A 25,935-nucleotide genomic window follows, 5' to 3' on the forward strand; every position below is an offset into this window, starting at 1 on the left:
GGACTATTTTTATTATAAATAACTTTTTTACATGTCAAGTGACACGTGGCATTGATCTAACACGTCAACCAATCATTTTGTGACACGTGACATTAACCCACCACGTCATCATGTGCCATGTGGCACTTAACGTGACACACAATCATCCAATTGACGGAAGGACTAATGTGACCAAGTCGTGTATCTTTCGGAGACGATTTCGATTAATTTTATCTTTCAAGGACCAAAATAGAAATCAATGTATCTTTCGGAGACAATTTTGACTATTAACTCTATTTTAATATATATTTTATATTAATAACAGATCTTAATAGTTGATTTTAATATAAATATAATATAAATAAATGAACAAAAAAAAGAGGTGGGATATATACCGAAAGAAAGAAGGGTGATATACTAAGAGAGTAGTGCAGGTAAAGGCTAATAATATATAGGGTCCGGTAAGTGATTCCATTGCCTCTCTTTACTTATTCTTCTTCTTTTTGTATTTTGATTCTTCACATCCTTTTCCTTTCTTTATCAAGAAGCACAAGAAATTTCTTGACTTCATACTTTTCCAATATAATAGTAAATTCATACTCTCTCGTCTCTCTTCATATTATTAAATAATATCATTATTTTTAGCATCCTACAAATTACCAAACAGATTAATTTCATACTCGTCTTTTTTCATTTTAATGATCAATTATAAAGTAAAAATTTGTATGAACTATAACATGAAAAACGAATAGAAGATACTACCAAAAAAAATTAGTGTATTTGAGAGGTTGTCTTCTATATTTAGAGATATATGTATTTTTTATTGTTAAGAAATAATATTATTATAATTTTATTGTGACAGAGAAAAATTGTACTTTTTAAAAAAATTATTTTATATAAATTTTTAATTTTTAATTTTTATATTTTACTGTATCATTTGCCTGATACTTAACAATTAATACAAAAAAATTAAAAAAAATTACAAAAGTAGATGTAATCCCTATATAGAGAATAACCTGCTACTTCCCTTAACCGCTCCATTAATATTTTGTTTGAACATGAGATCTATCTGCTACGACTTTTCAAATTTATAATAGTCATCCTAATTCTATTGATTCATTTTATTTACATTTAATTTATTGTTGGATCCTTATTCTTTGGTGCTTTCCCTCTGTCCATACTCCATATAATACTTTTCAATTTCACAAGCTCATCATCATCAGTTTTCAAACTAACTTTTAAACAATTATTATTGTTGTAATATTATCTATTATACCATATATTAGTTTATACATTCATTATTTTCCAAATTCAACCATCCAAAATATAAAATTTAAACACACCTTATTATTACGAACATCCCATGTAACCAATTCCATGTTTTTGTAGGAACTATAGCTAACCAAATTAATTAGATTGTCATCAATTCAATCATGTTCAACGTGTGCACCATGTGCTGTCAAATAATAATTAGGTTACCGACCATGGACATGGTATATATATGGTAATTTAATTATTTAAATTTTAGTTTTTCTAATTAATTAATTAATTAATTAATTATTAATCTTAATTAGAATGAAGTAAGGTTTTGTGGTGGAGTATATAAGATGTCATTATAATTGGGTTGAATTATAAATGAGCTGGCTTGTATTATGGTAAACATAAATGCTATTGCTGGTGATAAAATGTGGGACCAAATTTTAGGGGGTCCACTTTTGGTTAGAAGCTATCTGGTTCACAGCTAATCACAAACTTAACTTGCAGATATATAGAACATAGAAGGGTATGGTATGAATGGGTTGATTTTGATTTGGATTCAGTTAACTATTTTTTTTCATAAGTTAAAATTATACATTCAATTCAGTTGTGTTAGGTTGTATCTGGTTGAATTATTATTTAAAAGCTAATAATATATAGAGTTTGATTTTAATATAATTAATAATGATATCATAAATAGATTAATTTCTTAAATAATGAATATCAACAAATAATATGAAAAATTATTTTTTAAAAAGATAAAAACAATATAGCTTCATCATATTTTCTAGTTTTTCTACGGCATATTTTTTTGGTATTATTATTAGAACAAGAATAAGAATCTATTGGAAAGTTTTAAAAGTTATTTTTTTTTAATTTTTGACTTATAAAAAAATATTATTAATGTCTGGTATAATTTTCAAAATTAAATTGTAATTTTTAAGAAGTTATTTAAGTACTTATAGAAAAGTTAAAAAAAATTATTCTAATAAAAAATTTTTTATCATATTTTTTTTTAAAATAAAAAATTTAAAACTAAAAAATCAAATACAAAATAACTTATTTATAAGTTACTTTTAAGTTTTAATATAAAAATTTATTATTTAAACTATTTTTTAAAAAAAACTTAATTAATCTGTTTACGTAATTTGGTCTAAATAAATTTATTTAGGTAATTGGATGAGATTTTTGAAAGATCAAATTGAAAAACTATCAATCCAAAATTGAACGTATAATAATAATTAATTGGGTTAAATTTTGACTTAAAATGAATAATTAATTAAATTTATTTGGTGGGATTTATTTCCTTGAGTTCTTTTAGTTAGTTTCTTATTATCCATTAATTAGTGGGTAGTAACTAGCTAGTAAGGCTTCTCACCAAAGAAAAGCTTATTTTTCCTTTGAAATAGATTGAGAGTATATAATAGTAAAAGTAATTAAGATATTGAAGAAGTGAAAGCTTGAAAAAAGAGGTTCAAGTGCACCAACTGAGAAGAATATTAAAGATGATCATCATTAGTGGAGGACAGAGCATCTATCTAATCTCTAATCAAATAAAAACTTTCTCTCATCAACTTGCTTTGACTTTTGATCCATTTGCATGGTCCCATGTGAGACACTATTGGTTCATTTCATATTGTATACATACAAAGTCTTCTTTTTCATCATATAATAAACAAATTTAAGGCAAAAATAATAATTGATATGGAGAACATGGAGTAGTTTTCCTTTCATCAGGTACGTATCATGTAAATTCTGATGTACTTGCATTGCTACTTGCATATTTAAATTAAGGGAGGAGCAAAGATAATTAATACTAAAAATTTAGATTACTTTAATAATTTATCTAAAAAGATCAGAGGTCGATATAATATATATAAAAAAATATTTATTAGAGTAATAAATCCTAGTATAATATATAAAAGATTAATTAATTTACTAATAATATATAATATTTTATACGGTTGTCCAATCACAATTATTTTTTTAAATAATTATTGACCGTCAATATAAAATACAATTATTTTTTATAATATAATATTATATAATTAGATGTACGTAGAACAACTGTTTTAATTGAAGAATTGCAACCTTTTTAAGGGAAAATATATGCATTAAATAATCAATCAGTGAATTTTTTTTAAATAGGATTTGCATTATTAAACACCCCTCTCTCCAAAAAGAAAAAAAAGAAAAAAAGAAAAAAATGTTAATTAAGTACCATTGAATCAATTATATTCTAAATAATTAAGAATTGGTCTGCTCCTATAAATTAAACTTAACTCCCCAGTCCCCCTACACCTAATTATGAAAGGCATTAGTACAGTCATGAAATTAAAGTTTAGAATAATGGAATTAAAAACACTCGTGAAAGGGATAAATGATGTTTGTTACATATAGTAGACCAAACTGTACTAACTAATATTTTAGGCAATTTATTATGAATTGAATTTTCCCTGTGAATGTGATTTGACCTTTTGTGTGGAATTGCCCTTCTTCCGAGGGTTTTATTTGTTTATATGTATTGTTTTAATTTGCACAAGAAAAGGACCAAATTCACCCGTGACAATTCCCTACTTTGAATCACAAAGATTGCATCATTTTCAATTGATTATGGACTTGAAAATGATCATTGCTCTTAAGCTATTGCTTCATTTTCAAGTCGGAAATTCCATATGATCATGACGTGAATTCCCCTTATCTCAAAATTTTAAGTTTACAACATTATTTATTAATTCTAATAAACTTAAAACGACCAAAAGAGTCCAAATCTACATTCAATTTTAGCATTTTAACCTTTAAACAACATAAACTAGCCATAGAAACAAGCTGCATTTCCAAATCGGTTCAAATTGCTCGTAAAAATAGATGAGTCTCGTAGATATATAAAATCATAACTCGTTTAAAAGCAGATTAATTTGGTTCAATTTGTATAACTCGTAAGTTAAATGGATTCAAATTGAGTATGCACAAATTGGTTCATCTAACTCTCTTTCTCTTCTCCTCTTTTTTTTTTTTGGACATAAAAAATCTCTTTCTTGTTAAATAATTTTTTAGATTTTGGTTAATTTTTTTATGAAAATATATAAATATATGATAAGTTTTTTATTCGTATAGATACCAGTAAAAAAAATTGCTAAAATTATATAGTGTTTTAAAAAAATAATAAAAACGAATCAAACGAATCAAACGAATCAATCCATTTAACACATTAACTCGGACTTGAATGAGTTGTAATTTTGTTAATTCATTTAAAATACGGGTCGATTCGTTTAATTTCTTTTAGGAAAAATTTAGGGGTCAACAATTTTTGTGTTTTGTGGTCAGTATTTAACCATAAAAAGAAAAGTGAGTGATCTCCCATCATTTGATGTAATCTCACACCATTAAAAACATTATTGATGGCCAATTAATAATTACAAAACACAAAAATTGCTAGTCCCTAACACTCATCTTTCTTTTATACTTGTCGCTCGTGATGAGCAAATTTGAACTCATTACCCAGCTTGTTTGATCACTCTAAGTCTCTAACTAAAAGAAATATGAATTAATTACAATCTCAGCCTTAAAATTAATACTAAGAAATTAAAGAAATCTTAAACAACACACACAGTCTCTTCTTGCTTGAAACTTATGCATCACATGTTCCCATAACCGTTAACTTTAAACTTATAGCATACAATTGTCTCATACAAATATTCTACATTTTGTATTATGTATATATAAAACGTGCTTTATAAATTACTCAAACTTCCTCACAATTCACCAAACTTATTTTAGCTTTTTCATGTATGTATGGGAGACACACATACACTAATTCTTTGGTTTCACAAACAAAAATCAACATATTTATAAATCTTCACTTCCATTAACTAGTGAAACACATACTTTGCAATTTAAATTTTTAGTCCATTATTGTCCAACTTTAGCTTTCACCTAAAATGTATGGTAGTCCAATCAAATTTGTATATATATAGAAAAATTTTCAACTATTTCGGTACACTAGTATTTCAGTGATTTTTAACCGTTGATCTTAATTATAAAAGTATATATAATATATATAATTAAGATCAACGATTAAAATTTACTGAAACAATATACTTTAAAACTTTCCTATAATATATTCTTTTTTTACCTAGAGGAAGATAGATATAATCCTTCGCTTCTAAATTAGTGTCACTTTATAGAAAAATTTAGGTTTAGCCGGCACTACTAAAGAAATAAAAAATATTATAAAATAAAATTCATAAATAAAATGGGTTGTTTACATCTTAAAAAAAAAACAATACTAAAATTAAAAAGGGCAATTTAATATTAAAAAAAAACAAAGGCATACAATATAATATACCTATAATATACAATTGAGTTTCTCCTTCTTCTTTTTTTTACTATATGTCGTCCCGAATTAGAGAGCACAAATTCACACTTTCTAGCATACCAACTTTTAACTAAGTTTTGGAATCAAATGAAGTATGCATATGACACATAGCAATACATATACCACAAGTAACAATTTCTACTCCATTATTGAAGAAACACGTTCATACGACACACTTAAATTATTTTCATCATCTATTTTAAGCTTGCAAGATATATATTAATTAATATTACCCTATATCTTGATTTTATATGTTACCATTATAAGCTCTTCCAACTAGCTAGCAAAGCTTACATTTGTTTGGTACATTTAAAGGCTAATTCAATTCCTTGAAAGATATGTATCCCTAAATATCATCAGATTAATGAATTGTTTTCATACGTGCTTTAATTTAATTACTCACCATTTTTCCATAATGTATATATATGATGCTAATTCTATTCTGGTAATAATCTTGTATAATATTTTTTTTTCGTTTAAAATATTTGATTGCTTTTTTTTTTAATTAGCTTTCGTGTATAATATTAAAATTAATTTTCAGCAAGTCGCATGATTATTTATTTACTTTTATTGGGGGTGATAAAAAAGTTCTGGGCAGCACATAATTCAATTCGGATGTTATGTTTCACATTGTTGTTGTTCTGCCTCGGAAGTTTCCCACGCAATTTAAATATGCAAAGAATCAAAGTGTTTTTTATTATTATTATTTTGGGTTTAATGAAAGTTGTTTTGAGCGAATCTTATCCATATTTTATTGCAAAATTTTTTATTTTAATCTTAATTTTTTTAATATCATGCAACCTTGAATATACATAAACGTATGTAAATTATATTGCGTTTATTTATACAGACAAGATATTGAGATAGAGACACATAATAACATAAATAAAAATATTATTGAATTAGTATATTTTATATTTATCTTGATAGAAAACGTACAGAAATACTAATAAGAGATACAATTTATTTTTTATTTTTTTATTATTTTTGTTAATTTTTTATAATTATATTTTTCATCTTAAAATTTTTAAATAAAAAAATGATAATAAATTAAATTTTCATAATTTATTCTAATTTATTACAAAATAAAATATAAGTACACAAAAATTTATATCTCTATCTTTTATGTCTTATCATCTCAATGTATTATTTTATCTTGTTCTTCAAACGCAGCCTAAACTTACGCCAGATTGCAATTTTGCATCTAGGCCAATTAGACTAATTAATTAATTACCTCTTACGAATTGTGGTGAAATTCAATGTGATGAACTATTTACAAAACAATAAACATTGATTTTTATTGTTTTAGAATTTAAATAATTATTGTAGAAATTAAATTTACCTTCCTAAATTGCAAATTTTTTATTTTTAATATTGGAGTGGTAGTGGTGTTTTTTTAAAATGTGGATTGTTAGGGTGTTATACTTAAATGTGGGATCGTTTAATTAGAGAAGCAGAAATCGGACCGTCCGATTTATTAGAGGTGCAGAAATCGGACCGTCCGATTTGTGGTAAAAAAAAAAAAATTTAAGGTACAGAAATCGGACCCTCCAATTTCTGTACTTCTACGGTTTTGAAAAACACCAAAAATTATAATGTTAAGGTATATCACCACTTCTACTTCCATAACAAAAAAAAAAATTAGCCCCTAAATTGCTTTTAGTATATAGAAAAATGATAATGTTTTACACGTGATTTTTTTTCGCATTATCAAAATTGAAGCCACAATATCTATTTTCTTTTAATTCATACTCTTTATCATACATTTACTTTAAGATAAAATAATTTTTTTTACGTGTTGCGAACCTCTAATGCTACCATAATTGTTATATATTCATACAAACCATTTCCCTTTAGAAAAATAAAAATAAAAAGAAAAACACCCAAAACAAACACTACTCAATTGATGGAAGGTGAGGAGTCACAGATCAAGACTTGATTTCTAAATCTGAACACAATATCAGAATATACATATAATCAAGACGTGAAGAACCTTCCACAATATAAAGATTTATATTTTTGATACTCTAGAATATATAGTAGTCCAGTTGTTGGGAAAACATGGAAAATGAAAGGGAGTTGAAGTTGCCAGGTTGGTGAATTGCAATGATGCATAGTTTGATGGGTGATTGAGTGAGTTAGTGATGAGTGAGTGGAACAAGTGCATGCAAATAAATTATTATTTTTTAATTATTCTAAATTTCTAATAATGAGATTTATTTTCATTGCTTTGTATGTGGGCTTACTTAGGAAGTTGTAACTAACAGAAATGCAACAATAAGAGATAGATGATGATAATGTTTATATTTTCATTCATAAATCATAAAGCAGATTATATATTCGTTTGTTGTTCCTTTTTTCTCTCTTTTCCCTTTCTCCTCCCGGCAAGTAAACCATCAAAATCCTCTTTTTGATTTCTGAAAGTGAAAGGTTCCTTTCCCAATTCTTGTTCTTCTTTCTTATATAAGCTAGCTGTGGTAGAATAATAATAAATGAAAAATTTATTGAATTAAAGTTAGAAATTAATTTTGATACTACAGTATAAAAACATTTTACACGTATATTCAATCTCGTAATACTACATTAATAAAAATAACTACTTTTTTACATTAATCGCATGAATGATTTTATGGTCATTTAAGAGAACAATTGTGATTACACAACTGTGTAAAACATTTTACACTACTCTTAAAATTATTATATATATATTTTTTATTTTGCATATTAAGTTTATATATAGGATTTTTTAATATTAGATGGGAGATAAAGTTTATAAATTTTATAAAAACTTTACACTCTATTCAGGGGCGAAAGATGCATGTATGAGATAAATTAGTGCATATGAAACAAAAGTGCATACAAATAGCATTACTCAAATTAAATTGATATTTGAAGTTTTTTATTTTAGGGAACAACAATACAAATTAAATATGTAAGAGATAGTATATTAATTAATTCATTTCAACTCTTTCTCATTAAAAGTGTTCTCATTTCTATTTTAAGAATTATGGCACTATTGAATCCATAGCCTAATAATTAAATTAATTTTCACATCATAGTTTTTTTTTCCCTTCAATAGATAAGGTACTTTTATACATCGTGAAAGAAATTTTTGGACTTTATTTTTCAATGCTTTAGTTTCTTTCATTTTTGGGGATTTTGTCACAAATTTTAGCCACTTTTGGTTGTTTATTCAAGTGGAAATGAAATCTGCAGTTTGTAGTGACATTATAATAAAATCTAAGACCTATATATGGATTATGGAGAATATTGGGCAGAGAATATTTCTGTCCTTTTGTCTTAAAATATCATAAATGAAATGATTCTGGAGCTGCGGTTATCAAAACATTTAATACAATTCTTAAAAAATAAAAGATGATAATTTTTTTATTAAAAAATAATAATTATATAATTTAGTCTCTGAATAATTTTCTTAGATATTTTCCTAAGTACTTAATGATGAAATAAAAACTTGATATAATCAATATATTAAAGTCTTCAAGAATGAATTAATTATTCCTCTATCTATTAATTAGGAATTAGAAGGATGTTCAGAGAGTAAATAATTCCTCAAATTCTTTTAAGTTCTTATAGTTTTAAATGCACAAGAATTTTTCTTAAAGAAAATATGGCACAAGAAATTTAAAAAACTTACTTCAAATTCATTTTTTATAAAAAAATTTAATTCCTTAATAAGTTCATAATTAGAAAATTTTTAAATTATCAACTCAATTTATATTTTTCAAATGAAAGTATACTTGTATTATTTTTTTATTTTATACATCTCAAGTATACACTTTTTGTTTTATAATATTAAAAAATAATTTCATTTTATTTTTTTTCTCTCTCATATTTTTAACACTAAAAAATTAAAACAATTGTTAAAAAAACAATAATACAATTGTATGAAAACAATAGATATAAAAAATAAAAAAATAACATTTTTTCGTTCATTTTGTGGGGGTGGGTAGGTACAATAGAAAACTCATATCATGTAAATTCAAAAAAAAAAAAAAACCACTCAAACAGGAAAAACGCGCTTTGTTTGTGAAAAAGGGTCCAAACGCCGAAGCCCCCCGAGCCACGAACTTCTGTATTTGAGGTTTCAAATTAAAAAAAAATCTACAATACCAAATTATAAATAAATATTCAATATAAAAAAACGAAATTTTGAAAAAAAAACAATTATTTAATAACAAAAGAAGAATTAATGTCTCTTTTAAGGAGATCAATGTAAAATTATAAATAGAATAAATAAATAAATATATTTTTATAAAATAAAATGTGTTTAAAATAAAATAAAATAAAAATTAAGATGTAATTAACATTAATATTTGAGTTATTTATTGATAATTAATAATTTTTAACTATTAAGGACAAGGTTGTGGGTCCCACCTTTTCTGAAATAGCATCCAGTTCTGAGTGTTTATAAAAGCAACTGCAAAGCACCCTTCATTTTCTGCAACCCCAACATCACCATCTCTTACAACAACTAATTTACTAATTCTGTTTTTGTTTCTCCCTCCCAAATAAAAAGAAAAGTCTTTCTCACTTTCTCAGTAATTCAACTCTCCCTTTATTCTTTTTCTTCTCTTCATTGGTCATTGATTCTGCCGAAAAGAAACAAAGTCAGTAAAAGGAAGAGAATAATAGTTCACACTTCACAGTTCAAACAAAACAAAACAGAAATATCTCACTTGCATAAGCATTTCTCTCTATGCATCAAAGCATAGAATAAGGTGAGAAAAGAAGAGATTGGAGTATGATGGGGATGAAGAAGCTCAAACAAGTGTGGAATGTGGCATTAATTTTGGTGGTGTTGGCATGTTCATTGGTTGGTGAAGGTGAAGCTTCAGTGTCCTATGACCATAAAGCTATCACCATCAATGGACAAAGAAGGATACTTCTCTCTGGCTCCATTCATTACCCAAGAAGCACTCCTGAGGTACTAATACTATCAAAATGTGCTTTTATGGGGTCTTTGTTTTTTTCAAATGGGTACCTTAAAGTTTCTTCCTTTTTCAATAAGGATTTTTGCAATCCTAAGTATTTATTTTTATTACTATTTCCAATGCTAAATTTTTCTTTTTTTATTTTATTTTATTTTAATTGTTTTTTGGCAGATGTGGCCAGATCTTATACAGAAGGCCAAGGAAGGAGGTTTGGATGTTATTCAAACTTATGTGTTCTGGAATGGACATGAGCCTTCACCTGGCAAAGTAATGAACAATGCATGCTGTTTTTGCTTCTGGTGTTTGAAGAAAATGCTTCTTTTTATTTTATTTTAGTTTGTTATTTGTGAGTTAGTTGTGAGAACTAATGAACCTTTTGTTTGTTGATGAGTGTAGTATTATTTTGAGGGGAATTATGATTTGGTGAAGTTCATAAGGCTGGTTCAGCAAGCAGGCCTTTATGTTCACCTCAGAATTGGTCCTTATGTCTGTGCTGAGTGGAATTTCGGGTAATCAATCAAATGATTCAATTTTTCTCTTTACAAATTAACCAAAAAAAGAAACAATAATAAAACTTTGTTTATATGGGAACTTTGAAATTGGGACATCTTAAATAGCTTCAACTTCAACTTTAACTTAATGGTTTTTCTACTTTTTTCAGCGGTTTCCCTGTTTGGCTTAAGTACATACCAGGCATTAGCTTCAGAACAGACAATGGGCCATTTAAGGTGAGAGAAATAGTCCTTTTTGACCAAAAGTCAATGTAAAAGTCTAATATTTTTCCCTATCTTTGATGTTAATTTTCTTATTATTTATTATATTTAGTAACTTCTTTTCTTCTTTTTTCCATGTTAATGTATTGAAGTATCAAATGCAAAGATTTACCACTAAGATTGTGGATATGATGAAAGCAGAAAGGTTATTTGAGTCTCAGGGTGGTCCAATAATTTTATCACAGGTAAGATTAAAATACCTAACTACCCTTCCTCTTAGTTCAATATCTAACCTCATGCTTTTTTAACATATAAATTTACTGAGAGTATTACCCTTTTCAAACTATTGATTTTGTTAACAGATTGAAAATGAATATGGACCTATGGAGTATGAACTTGGTGCTCAAGGTAAAGCATACACTGATTGGGCAGCACATATGGCTTTAGGACTTAGAACTGGTGTTCCATGGGTCATGTGCAAGCAAGATGATGCTCCTGACCCAGTTGTAAGTACCATCTAATCTAACAAAATTCTTGTTACTTTCTATAAACATGTTCATATTCTTATTCTCCTTGTCCTTGGTGGGGGATACTGAACAGTATCCTTAGGTACATGTATAAAGGAGGGCAAATATGTCCATTTGTTTTTAATAGTAAATTTCAAGATAGCACAAATTTGTCATTTTCAAATTTTGGTCAGACACAAGACTAGAGTTTGTGAATTATGAGAATGAATTATGCTTCATTCTTGCATGGCTGTGATTTACCTTTTATGTCATTTCAATATTATTCTTATTATAATGTTGAGGTGTCATTAGACTTTAGTGAAATTAGAATGATTACCTGTGGTGAAATAATTCAAAACATGACATTCCATTATTGAGAGAAATCATTTTAATATTCTTGGCATGCAGTCAAGAAATATTTGTATTTTCAAGTAAATCAAATTTTTTGCTGATAATATATTAATATTTGTGTTGACTTTTATTGCAGATTAACACTTGCAATGGCTTCTATTGTGATTACTTCTCTCCAAATAAGGCTTACAAACCAAAGATGTGGACAGAAGCTTGGACTGGATGGTATGATAAATTTTTACTTCCCTTGACCTTCATTTCAAAATAAATTCATATTAAAAAATTTATTACTATGTTGTCCAAATTGAATGTTATTTTGAATTGGTGCATTGTTACATAAAAGCTAGAGGTATCTTTCTGACCATACCTTTGATTTCTCTGTTTAAACTTGCAGGTATACTGAGTTTGGAGGTCCAGTTCCTCACAGACCTGCTGAGGATTTGGCATTTTCTGTTGCAAGGTTCATACAGAAAGGAGGATCATTTGTCAATTATTACATGGTAGTTTCAGTATCTGTTAGATTTCAATCTCTGGTTTTCACTGTTTTATTCAACTAAGTCCCTTGTGTTCTGTCCATTCCAGTATCATGGAGGTACAAATTTCGGTCGAACTGCTGGTGGTCCCTTCATTGCTACAAGCTATGATTATGATGCGCCTCTCGATGAATACGGTATGCGCCTCTCATACTTACTGATATTTTCATATTGTTATGCATTTTCTTGAATCATATAGAATAAAGTTCAAGTCCTTGATAGCAGATTAGAACATTTCTTGCATGATCTTACATTCTTCATTTATTTCTTTCTGCTCTATGCAGGATTGCCTCGGCACCCGAAATGGGGTCATCTGAGAGATTTACACAGGGCAATTAAACTCTCTGAACCTGCTTTAGTGTCTGCAGATCCTGTTGTACAAAGGCTTGGAAACTATGAAGAGGTATAAGTCACTTAAAACTATAAAATATGCTTAGTTATGTGAGAATAAACCAGCCATGTCTAGAATGATTCGAAATCAAACTGAATTTCTAACTTTTGTTCACCACACTACAGGCTCATGTCTTCAAATCAAAGTCTGGAGCATGTTCTGCTTTTCTTGCAAACTATAATCCACGATCCTATGCAACGGTGTCATTTGGAAATTTGCATTACAACTTGCCTCCTTGGTCTATAAGCATTCTTCCTGATTGCAAGCACACTGTTTATAACACTGCAAGGGTGAGGGGAAGAAAAATAGAGTGAATTTATAATGACTATTCTTATATGCAGTTATAATTACCAACAAGATTTACTTGTTCATTTTCATGGAAGTAGACACACAAAACGAAAGGAATAACACCTTATTGTTGTCTTATTTAAATTTTCTTGTTCTTGCTAAAGTTACAAGAATAGAAGACTAAAGTTTTTAATAATCTCCTGGTCAGGTTGGTGCGCAAAGCGCGCAAATGAAGATGACTCGAGTTCCTATTCATGGAGGACTCTCTTGGAAAGCATTTAATGATGAGACGACCTCTACCGATGATAGTTCCTTCACAGTGACTGGTCTATTGGAGCAGTTAAATGTAACAAGGGACTTATCTGACTACTTGTGGTACTCTACAGAGTGAGTGACATAAAACACTATAGTCTCATATAATTGTTGGTTACAACATCACTGGAAATTTTGTCACTGTTCTATGTCTAATTACTTGCTATTTTTCTTGTCAGTGTTGTGATAAACTCCAACGAATGGTTTTTAAGGAATGGAAAGGATCCTGTTCTTACAGCAATGTCTGCTGGACATGCTATGCATGTTTTTGTCAATGGTCAGCTATCAGGTTAGCAGCATTACTAAAATTTGATTCATCAATATGTAATTTCAAAGTACCAAGAACAATTGCATTGATTCAGGGGTTTTAATAAAATTTGACTATAATAGTTGCATTTTTTCTTGGTAAGATACTAAGATCCAAGAGGAAGCCATTTGTCAAACACAATGGATATAGTTTTCTTTCTTGAATTTTCTTTCCCAAACATTGCATTGCAAGCATCACATTTTACATTTGAAGCTAATGATTGTTTGGATAATAGCTTGAGCTTCATCATTTTTACTTTGATATGCTTTGATCAGGAACTGCATATGGAAGCTTAGAATTCCCCAAACTAACATTTAGCCAGGGTGTGAAGCTCAGAGCCGGTGTTAACAAAATCTCCATTCTTAGTGTTGCAGTTGGTCTCCCGGTATATTCTCCCTCTATATCTATCGCTGTCCATGCGCACGTGCGTGACACGTCTAAATCAGTGTGTTATGACTTATGACTTAAGACTGAAAATACATTACATATGTGCAGAATGTTGGTCCACATTTTGAAAGATGGAATGCTGGTGTTCTTGGTCCAATTACATTAAGTGGTCTCAATGAAGGGAAAAGGGACTTAACATGGCAGAAGTGGTCTTACAAGGTTATCCTTCAAACACTTACTAAGGCTTATCTTTTTCTTATTGCTTAGTTTAGCTTGGTACTCATTTGAGTTCATGTTCCATTCAGGTTGGTCTTAAAGGTGAAGCATTGAGTCTTCATTCACTTACTGGAAGTTCCTCAGTTGAGTGGATGCAGGGTTTCTTCGTGTCGCGAAGGCAGCCCTTGACTTGGTACAAAGTGAGTTTCACAAAGTTACATGAACTTATCATTTTATTCTCAACTGCTATTCTTGCAAATAAAACCAATAATAAGTATAAGATTTTTCATTTTGTTGTGGTAAGGAGACCTTTTTGGCTTTCACTAGTTGAAACAATGGACATAAACTAACATCATTTTTGCATTAGACCACTTTTGATGCTCCGGCAGGGAGCGCGCCGTTGGCTTTAGACATGGCAAGCATGGGCAAAGGACAAATCTGGATAAACGGACAGAGTCTTGGCCGGTACTGGCCTGCTTACAAAGCATCCGGTTCGTGTGGATCCTGTGAGTATGCTGGTACTTATAATGAGAAGAAATGTTTAAGTAACTGCGGCCAGCCTTCTCAAAGATGGTGAGAATTGAGAGATATCTCTAAATTGCTCTGGAGTTTTGTTTTGTTAATGCACTTTAGAAAATTTTCAAGAACCTTACTTAAATTTGATAATATTTCAGGTATCATGTTCCTCATTCTTGGCTGAAACCAGCTGGGAATTTATTGGTTGTGTTTGAGGAAATGGGTGGAGACCCCAATGGGATATTTTTGGTTAGAAGGGATATAGATAGTGTGTGTGCTGATATTTATGAGTGGCAGCCAAATCTTGTAAGTTATCAGATGGAATCTTCTGGAAAAGTTAGCAAACCTGTGAGGCCAAAAGCACATTTGTCCTGTGGTCCTGGACAGAAGATCTCATCCATCAAATTCGCTAGCTTCGGCACTCCGGTTGGCTCGTGTGGAAACTACCGTGAAGGAAGCTGCCATGCGCATAAGTCCTATGATGCCTTCCAAAAGGTATCATTTCTTGCTACAAATTTGAGAAGAGCAATGCTAAGGAACCAATTTTTTCGGCCAACATCAATCAATTTTTTTAAAATTATTCTGTTTATCTTAAATTCTAGACTTTAAATTGTAAATTCTTAATCCTAACTTATAAATCTAAACCATAAAATTGGCTAATGTTGGCTAATTAAAAGTTGATTCCTTATATTTTCTCAACTGGGAATTAAGAAAACTTTTCTTCAATTTAGTTTTAAAGCCTGAAGTGCAATTATGCATGTCAAATGATCCATTTATGGTAACTTTTACTCAGCTTATTTAATTTACCATTAGTCAACAACTTTATTATTGCAGAGTTGTATTGGCCAAAATTCATGTGCAGTAACAGTGGCACCTGAACTTTTTGGAGGAGATCCATGCCCAAATGTCATGAAGAAACTTTCAGTAGAAGCCATTTGCACCTAATCAATTTCCAACCTCAGAAAACAAATGTAGAATAAAATGGTGGTTCAAGATTGGATTTTTTATCAGCTATATTCAATTCAAGATTTTAGGTGTGCACTAATACAACACCACAAGCATTGATTTTTGGCTTTTTATTACCAAAGGTGAAGTTGCAAAAACACAACACACCATGTGGTTGATAAAAAAGCCTAATAGGGATTGAAAAAATTGTGGAATGTGTACATATATATTGGTGTGTATTCAGATTTGTTACAGAGAAGTGAAGAGTTTGATTGGATAATGCACATTGAGACGGCATAGATTTGAGTCCATGTGCAAGTTCAAGTTGTTTGTATTCTGTGGAAGTCACTTGCTTCCATAGTAATATAATTTTCCATATGAAGCTGCATTGAGAGAGAAATTTAATCTAGATTTTAGTTATTTTCTTCCCTTTAAGTGTAAGATACTTTGCCAACATGATAAGATGAAATTATGTTATGTCTTATTCCATTTTATGTTCACCTTTTTTATTCTTACACCTCTTATTCTTCTCAGTTTATGAATGATACTACCTCTTAATTCTTAAATTAGACTACTAATTGGCTATATTGTTGTTTCCTTTTATTTGGCGAGAGTTATGTCATTTTTATAATGCCTAGCCTACAATTGAAATTAGTAGTTTAAGTTGGTCGTGTTTCATTTATTTTTTTATTGTTCAGGATAAAATATATTTTTTATTCATAAAATATCTAAAAATAAACTTATTCAATACATTTATTAGTGAACCACTTAACTAATGACTACAGTATTACCAGATGGGGGAATATTACTGGAAAAAGAAATCTTGTTAACATTCTTTTTTATGACCGAATTATTTTTTTTTCTTCTGAAAACGTTAACTTTTTAGAAATTGAAGCTTCAATGTTTATTCATTTTCATCAAATCCCAAAAATTTTCAAGAAATCCATGTTACCCGATCCAGGCACAACCACAACTTAGAAATTAGACTTTCGGAAAATAAAATAAAGGATCGTATTATGGTAAAGAACTTATGACTTGTATGAACCAAAACAAGGTAAATCACAATAATGCAGGCTAACACGAAATTGACCAAAAGACTCAACCCAACATGTATCCAAAATTTGTGACCTAAGAGATAAAAAATGCAAGAACATAAATCTTCAAGAAAACGATTCACTAAATGCAAGTTACACATTCTAAATAAGTTGCACCGCTACATCCACAGTAAATCTTCACTCGTCATCATCGTCATCCTCATCTTCGCCACCAGCTGCAGAGTTGAGGGCCTGCAAGCGTGCAATCAACTTAGCCTTCCTCTCCTCATATGTAAGCTTCTTCAAGTTGTACCTGCAGAAATGATGGCAATATATAATTAGTGCTAAAACAAAGTAACCAGAACCACATGTTTCAAAGTCAACAAATGGTGAGATTTTTTAATCCCCATAAATCTAGGCAATTTTTATTTTTTACCTTTTGTGTTCCTTTGGTGGCTGCTTCTCTGACTTCTTGATGGTGGGATCTGCACGAATGGCCGCATGAACCTTTTTATACAATGGCTCAATTCCATCGGCACTGAGTCCACGCTTGATATATTCACTGAAATGTGATTGGTATTTCTCTGGTTCATCTTCCTCCAAAGTCTATGAGATTAAATAAATTGAATGGTCAGACAAATTACTGAAATCTCTTATGTTGATTAATAATTCATAAAAATTTACAACTAAAAGCCAGTAAGATATTCACCCATACCTTCATATAGGCAGCAACATGTCCACCAAAGATATATTTGCGGTGAACCTCAGGATCAAGCTCCTTCTTCTCCTTATCAAAACCAGCAAACCTTTTCTCACTGTGAGGGATATCCAAACCCCCATCCAAGGCTCCCTGAAAACCATCACAATTATTTTACTCCAACATACTAAAAAGAAAAGGAAACATAGACGATCAATGCAACATAAGAATTAGTACCTTAAGGGCACCAAACACACGGTTTCCAGTTGTGGTCCTAATAAGACCAACATCGAGGAGAGCACGGAATGGCCTCCTTGTGTCAGCAGGTTCAACAGAAAAATCCTCACCACTTGCCTGATATGTAACCATATTTTTCAGTCAAACTACAAAGCCATTCAGGTGTCGCACACATTTTTATGAGTAAGATAGCAAGCAAGCACAAGCACTTCAATTTTCATACCTCTACATTCCCTTGATACTCCTCATCCATCTCAAGCATTTTAAGGACTCGGCGGGCAAGAAGAAGTCCAGTGCAATAAGCTGGTAACATTTTAATATGTTCAACCACAGGTGAAAAACACTTGGCATAGTTACAGATACAACAGCAAAAGAAAGGTGACACGGACAGAGGGAAGGAGAGAAAGGATTTCCACAGATGAAGTACCTGCAGCATAGTTAGTAAGACCGACTTCAAGGCCATAGCGAGGCAGCTCATGGGAATAAGCTGCAGCAAGAACAATATCACCGGCAATGCTAGCAGATGTTATTTGTGCAACGATATCCTTGTTTGTCTAGTAATGATGCTAAGGATAATACTCATGAACTCAAGGTAGCATTGACTAACAATCACTTGAGCATAATCAATTTTAACAAAAAAAGCATAGCATCAAACAAAAATTCCTGTAAACATTTCTATAAAATAATTTCAATTAACTACAAGCTACTGAAAAAATGTTAACCTACAAAACTAAAGTAGGATACAAATCGCACAACAAAACGGTATTTAGGTGTGTTGTACTTGTTCTTATCTTGGTTAATCAACCGAATCCTGGCCCGGTAGTCAGTCTTTCCCTCTGCAAAATTTTTATGAAATAAAGTCATCAATGTTTCTAAATTTTTTTAAAACAAAGCACATTAGAGATAAGAAACACAGTGTAAACTGTTTGATAACAATGACAATACACTACCTCTTCTTCTCTTGAACTTCACTTGATACCTTTTGAAGTAGGCCTTACCTTTCTGAGCCTTAACATAAACCTAATTTTCAGGAATTACAGAGATGAAAAAAATGGTTAAATATGCTGTTTCAAAAGCATAAGAATATCTACATACTAGAGTTTAATTACGACCAATTAAATATAAGCCACCACACACACACACAAAAGAGCACAAGAACCGGAATATCAAACACCGAAGATCTAAGAATCTCCCCAAAAAATTGAAACTTTGTTTTCCTTTTACCAAAGTTACCAGAAAGCTCACTCTAACAGACTCAGATACAAACAAAGGGGGAAAAATAGCTTCTTCTCTTTCAAATTGTTACTGAATGACAATGTGTTCTTGGAAAAGAAAATAAAAATGAAGAAAACATAAGAATTAAATAAATGGTGATATGAATATGGGGAATTGATTAAGAAACGGAGAGGGAGAAGAGAAAATGAGAGAAAGAGGGGTCACCATTGGTGAAGCTGGATCTGCTGCACGATGATGATGATGGTGGTGGCAACTGCTGATGCTCGAAACGAGAGAGTGAGGGTTTTACGTTTTAGGCTTTTATTAGGAGCCTCTAACGCAGTAAAGCACTACTGCTACTACCAGTCATAATTGGGCTTGGGCGTAGTCTTGGGCTTGGACCTAACCCGAAAAGATATTGGGCTCTTGAACCCATTATCTTTGACGACCAAAAATATATGTATACAAGTACATTATCAGAATAAAATAAACCAAGGAGGTGTCTGGTGGGCGGACAGGCGGTGGCAGCTTGGACTTTGGTTGAGTGACAATATATGATGTCTCTTCATATGTTGTGTTCGTGGTTCTAAAAACAAAAATGTTTGCTGTGTTCGGATTGATTATAATGTCTAGAATTGGAGATTCTTCAATCTGTCTGACATAAAAAAAAAAAAAAAGAGGTGTGCCACAGAAAGAATTTTAAGAGTATTTCAAAATTTTTAACTTAAATTGTTTTGTTTAACAAAAAGAATTTTATAAATTCTAAGTATTTTTAAGGAGATTTTTTTCTTTAAATTAGAAGTGAGACTTGAAGTCACCACTTTTAAGTCACTATAGAGAGACTATATCATTTGAGTTATAGTTTGTTAACTTAAAGAAAATTTTGTTTAATTTAAAATAAAGAATTAAGAATACTCTCATGAGAGAAGGAACTATCAAAATTCTCATTCCTTACAACGCAATTGATAAAGAAAGAATTCGGAATCAAACTTGTCATATATATAAATGGATAAAATATTATTTTAATTCCTAATATTTAAAATAAGTCCTAATTTTGTCCATAATCTCTAAAATATCTTATTTTTTTTCCTAAATTTTATTTCATCTTATTTTAGTCTTGGTCAAAATTAAATATTTTTCTTCCAAAAATATCTTTCTTTTTCTATTATTATCTTCTTATTTTTCTTTCAATTTCACTTTCAAATTACTATTGTTATCGTTATCTAAAAAAAGATAATAATAGAAGAATAGGAATATTTAAAAATATAATTTTGACCAAAGGAATAAAATAGGACAAAATAAGACGTTTTGAACAAAAATAAAAATTTTAAATATTAAAGACAAAATTATGACTTATTAAAAAATAACCACCCACCCACAGCCAATAAGTTAACCTAGATGCATCAACTTTCTCCGGTAACTTGAGTATGGTAACAACCTTCGACAGGGGCGGAGGCTAGTGTTGAGAAAGGGGGCAATGTCCTCCCAAATTAAAAATTTTAATGTATAAAAATTATTAATTTTTATATTAGCCCTCTTAATTTTAATTTTTTTTAGATTTATATTTTTATATTGGCTCCCTCCTAACAATTGCTCTAGCTCTGCCTGTCTTGGATGAGAATATACCCAATTTCTGCTGAACAGTGTACACTCAGCGCCAATCGGGGAGACATGATAAAACTATGCGAAATTACAATGACAATAACCTGCAACCTACTACAGACACCCTTTTAAACTAACTTGGTTGAGAACCACTACCACCTCTCTACCAAGTACCAACCATATAAATAATTAAAAAAGTTGGATGACTATCTATCAATTTTGCGGTACAGTGACTGAGTGACGTTTGATCTAACTCCCCAAGTTCTTTTGGTTTTTTGTGTTTTTTGTTTTTTTTTAATGGTTTACTCAAGTGTTGTTCATTGATTCTGTATATATGTGACTTTATCAACAAACATGCATAGGTGTCGTTCACCTTGCCAAATTAGCTGTGACAAGAAATGCCATTCATTCCCTGACAACTAACTGCTGATCGAAAATCATATAACTATGTTATGACATGGACATGTAGAAATATGCATACATCTCTCATGGATTAAGCAACTACAGTAATATATGGAAACGGGTTTAACAAATTAACAGTCCAACTGCTACACTAAACAATAAACAAAAAAAGGGGTTTTCAGGGGAGGGGGAAAAGAACTTCCCTGCTGTATTTGCTTCAAAGTCCTACAGCCTCTCAGGTTCGGTGCTCAACCTTGAATCATCCACACTATACGATGCTTGTAATTTTAGTCAATCTTCACAGAAGAGTAGATCTTGCGGACGAACCAGAAGCAAGCATAGAAGCCGATAGTTCCGGTCAACACAAAGAAAGCGTATGAAACGATAATCATGTATCCAAAGTAAAGGATGCCTGAGACCAGTTTAGTAATATCCAATTTGGTGAAGAAATAGAAAATTGAGTAGAGGAAAAGGTACAAAGCTGAGGACCCAGCCGTGAGGTAAGATCTCCACCACCAATTGTAGTCTTCGCTGCAAAGTTGGAAGTAGCAAAGCACAATCGTAATCTCTGCACAGGTGATTAATAGGATAACAAACACTATGAACAGGAATCCAAAGATGTAGTAGAACTGGTTCAGCCATATTGATGTCAAGATAAAGAAGAGCTCAATGAACACAGCACCAAATGGCAGAATGCCTCCAATAAGAATAGAGAAGACGGGCTTCATATACCATGCCTGCTCAGGTACCTGCCTGGGAATTTTATTAGTCTTCACAGGGTCTTCAATTACTGGCTTTTTGAAACCCAAGTAACTACCCACAAAGACCAAGGGTACTGATATACCAAACCACAGGCAAACCAAAGCAAACATGGTTCCAAAAGGGACTGCTCCAGAAGACTGCTCTCCCCAAATCAAGGCATTTAGCACAAAGAAGACACCAAACAGAATGCCTGGAAACATAAATGCTGTTTTCAAGGTATTCTTTTTCCACTCTGTGCCCTTGAACATCTTGTACAAACGTGCCGAGGAGTAACCAGCAAATAAACCCATAAAAACCCACAATAGAACCATTGCAGTCATGAGACCTCCACGGTTCGATGGTGACAAGAAACCTAGCAAAGCAAATATCATTGTCACAAGTGACATTCCAAATAGCTGAACACCAGTACCGACATAAACACAAAGCAAATTTGAATTGACAGGTGGCCTGAAAACATCTCCATGGACAAGTTTCCACCCTGTTTCTTCCTGGGCCTCATCTTGGGTTTCTAGCTGATTATAATTGGCAATATCTCTGTAAAGAGTTCTCATCATGATCATAGCCACCATTCCAGAAAGGAAAAGGACAATCATCAGAGAGTTAATGATGGAGAACCAGTGGATCTGATCATCATTCATTAGAAGATATGTGTCCCACCGTGATGCCCATTTGATCTCACTTTCCTGAAAAGATTGCCATCAAACTTAACTTCTTGCATTTGATAACAGATGAGATGAAAGTTGATGAGAGTAACTGCAGTTTTAATTGGCAATACCTTAAAGGTAACATCATATGTGAATACAACATCCTTGTTTGTGTCAACTTCCTGTGGGACAGTACTACCTTGCATCAAATTCTTGGTGTCTTTATTGCATGTTGTCACCTGTGGGTTCTTGTCATTCCACTCCTTGAATTCATGGTTAATACTGTTTCATAAGTCATAGAATTTGCAATGAGAAAAATATTACACATGAAAGATTCCTTTGAAATCTAACAAGAAAGCAATAGAACACACAAGCTCTATATTCTAGAGATATAAATTCGAACACACATTTAATCGAATAAATGTACTAGGTAATAGGTATTGTATGACAGTACCCATGAAAGAGACAGGAGTATCCCCTTTTCAGTCACCTTTGAAGTTTGACCAAATATTGTCTATCTTCAAACAAAATCAACATGATAAACTTGCAGAAATCTATTAACAAATCATCCAACTAATTTGTTTCTTAATTCCTTTCCAACAGCATCCTATTCCTAATATAAACTATAAAACCAACAAAGTTGGTGATATGTTATGCCATGATAAGAATGCAACAACAATAACCAGAGAAAGATATTTGTGGTAGTTGAGAAATGAAAAAGACCTGTTTGGTGTGACCTCAAATCCAACAATACGAGCAGAATCCGTTTCAGAATCCTTGTGATACATGACTCTAAAACTCAAGTGGTTATTGATGAAATATTTCTCCTCCTTGCTCTGTAGGCATATGTAAGGTTAACATAACAAAAATGGTAATTTAAGTTCTATTAAAAAAATCAAACTTCTAAATTCTATAACAGAACTTCTTGCTAAGTTATACCCCTTGATAGTTTCCTTTGAACCCAACACGAAAACCATGTTCATATGTTGTTGACTGACTTCCATCCCTCCTTTGTCTGAGAACAGCAACTGGAAGGTTATCCAGAATCCTGTATGTCCAATTAAACACATCAAAGGTCAAGAAGAAACCTATAGCAAGAATGGCACCAGCCAATAAATCCAAAATACTAATTAAATCACTAAATATACTAATTAATTACATGTTTACTCGGTATTCATCATCAATTTTTTCTTTAAAATTCTTAGCAGCATCGGCATCCAAAGTTACACGACACACAACAGTACAAGACTGTTCCTTCCTCATATGAAACTGGAAAGAAAATAAAATTAAAGGATTAGTCACTAAATTTCACAGCTATATTGTCCAAGCAAAGCATTGAATGAGGGATGAGGCAGAATGCCCACCGTATATACTGAATTCTCAATGCGATCGCCACGAAGGACCTCACCCAAATTCTCTGCACTGTTCACAACCTCCTTAGGTTTGCAATACTTCAAGTAGTAGTAATCATATGGAAGTTGAGTCTTTGTGGATGATAATTTGTTCACTTTTACATAGAGGGGATCGCCCTAGTCCAACAGAAGAAAAACGATAAATCTAAATGATACTTCACATTGCACACAGCCACACAAATAAAACACAAAAGCAGTAAACAAAAAAAATTAAAATAAAACGCTTTCAATGTCCAACCAAATCACCCAAATCAACAAGTTCCCAAGTCACACACAGACCAACAATTCAATGATCAATCTCAATTTTCCTTCTGCTTTGACATAAGAACTTGAAGGTTACAATTTCAGCCCATAGTGGCAATTGGCAAAGCCACATTACAAGAAGCGAACGATCTCTTACACACTACACAGCTACTACACCGATCAATAATCAATCAAGATTTCATCATCCATCACATATAAGTTGCAATCCCCAACTACAATTGGGGTTTCGATCACGGCATCGTGACAGCAATAGTGGCTGAATCAGCTAAAAAATTTCCACGAATTACAGGAATTCCATATTGCAAAAACAGCTTAAATTCATGGAGCCAAGCCTCAAAAAAGCAAAAGGAAGTGCTCAATTAGCTGAAAGTAAAGATCTACTCTAAGTTCGACGTTCGGAATTGGCAACATCAAATCGTCTACCAGAAAATAAAAGTGCACACTCCAAATTTAAACCAAATCAGAACAGCAAAAGCCATCCACCAAAAAAAAAAAATACATGAGGGAGCTTCACTTCGAATCGAGAAACACGTAACAAACCACAGAGAATCCAACAAAAATAGCAGCGAGGAAATATACAGATCAGAGTTAAAACCCTAGATCCGAGCAGATTCATCCGAGATAGCGTTGATCGAGAAGTTAATGAAGCACGTAGCTCAGATATTCGAATAAGGGAATGGAGAGAGCGAATCTCAGAAAGAGATAGAGAAATGGAAGACGTACGGTTTGGAAATCTCGCGGGGCGACGCCGGGAAGGTAGAAAGAGTGAACGGAGGAGAAGGTGAGGAGGAGGAAGACGGAAGCGACGAAGACGGTGGCGGAGGAGACGCCCATCATCTTCTTCTCCTTCTTTCTGTGTTCCCTTGTTTGCTTGGGTCTCGTGTGTGGTGTCTCACAAGTAGAGTGTGTCTGTGGGTGAGAGAGAGAGAGAGAGAAGAGAGAGTGAAAGAAATTGCAGATGCGAAAGATATAAAAGAAAACTAGAAAAGGAAAGGCAAAGAAGCAAGTGCAAGTGGATTGAGGTGCTGCTACACTGCTACTTCTTACCGCTATTTACCACTTTGCACTTCACACACTACAACAGTACAACACACTGTAAATATGTAATTAAGGAGACTGTTAAAATAAAGTCACAGTTTAATTAGTATTAATTATTAGATTGCTTTCAATATTTGGAAGTAACTAGACTGACGTTTTTGTTTATTTTTCTATTTCAACAATTAGTTATTGCCATTTCTGTTCAAAAGTGCATGTTATTCTGATATCACAGAATTAATACTTCTACACTAGAAAATTAAGAAAATTTATATAATGACTTTGTACACTTCTCTTAACTCATATTCTAAAACATTATTAAAAGAATTTAATTTTGATACATTGTTAGTGTAAAATAATTTTATACATACATTTAATTACAAGATGTCACATCAATAAAATTAATTATCTTTCACATTGATTACTTAAATAGTCATCTAAAAGAACATATGTAATTATACGACAGTATAAAACGTTTTAGAAAAAATTTAGGGCCAGCATTTTTATTAAAATTTGGCTAACACTTAACCATCAAAAGAAAAGTGAATAATCTCACACCATTAGATATAATTTTACACCGTTAAAAAAACTGATAATAAC

General features: G+C 31.3%; 3 protein-coding genes across 3 annotated transcripts; 1 reads left to right on the plus strand and 2 right to left on the minus strand.

The window, feature by feature from the left end:
• The first annotated feature begins 10,061 nt into the window (after positions 1–10,061).
• LOC112710105 (beta-galactosidase 1) lies at positions 10,062–16,520 on the plus strand. Its single transcript, XM_025762203.3, has 19 exons — positions 10,062–10,559; positions 10,738–10,833; positions 10,963–11,075; positions 11,228–11,294; positions 11,432–11,524; positions 11,642–11,785; positions 12,273–12,361; positions 12,531–12,636; positions 12,719–12,806; positions 12,954–13,072; positions 13,186–13,350; positions 13,557–13,735; positions 13,840–13,949; positions 14,243–14,352; positions 14,463–14,573; positions 14,660–14,770; positions 14,938–15,143; positions 15,245–15,581; positions 15,921–16,520. The coding sequence occupies exons 1-19, from the start codon at positions 10,377–10,379 to the stop codon at positions 16,029–16,031; spliced, it is 2,538 nt and encodes an 845-aa protein (XP_025617988.1). The 5' UTR covers positions 10,062–10,376; the 3' UTR covers positions 16,032–16,520.
• A 498-nt stretch (positions 16,521–17,018) lies between these two features.
• LOC112710106 (large ribosomal subunit protein uL18) lies at positions 17,019–19,891 on the minus strand. Its single transcript, XM_025762204.2, has 9 exons — positions 19,440–19,891; positions 18,950–19,019; positions 18,744–18,835; positions 18,427–18,553; positions 18,223–18,302; positions 18,000–18,116; positions 17,781–17,915; positions 17,502–17,671; positions 17,019–17,378 (listed from the first exon to the last, which is right to left on the minus strand). The coding sequence occupies exons 1-9, from the start codon at positions 19,440–19,442 to the stop codon at positions 17,264–17,266; spliced, it is 909 nt and encodes a 302-aa protein (XP_025617989.1). The 5' UTR covers positions 19,443–19,891; the 3' UTR covers positions 17,019–17,263.
• Positions 19,892–21,280: 1,389 nt separating this feature from the next.
• On the minus strand, positions 21,281–25,542 carry LOC112710107 (transmembrane 9 superfamily member 7). The gene is made up of 7 exons (XM_025762205.3): positions 25,024–25,542; positions 23,989–24,153; positions 23,784–23,893; positions 23,564–23,672; positions 23,348–23,460; positions 22,756–22,906; positions 21,281–22,663 (listed from the first exon to the last, which is right to left on the minus strand). Exons 1-7 carry the CDS (start codon positions 25,135–25,137, stop codon positions 21,506–21,508), a joined length of 1,920 nt encoding a protein of 639 aa, XP_025617990.3. The 5' UTR covers positions 25,138–25,542; the 3' UTR covers positions 21,281–21,505.
• Between the last annotated feature and the right edge of the window lie 393 nt (positions 25,543–25,935).

The sequence above is a fragment of the Arachis hypogaea genome, chromosome 9 (genome assembly GCF_003086295.3).
Source record: "Arachis hypogaea cultivar Tifrunner chromosome 9, arahy.Tifrunner.gnm2.J5K5, whole genome shotgun sequence".
NCBI lineage: Eukaryota > Viridiplantae > Streptophyta > Magnoliopsida > Fabales > Fabaceae > Arachis > Arachis hypogaea.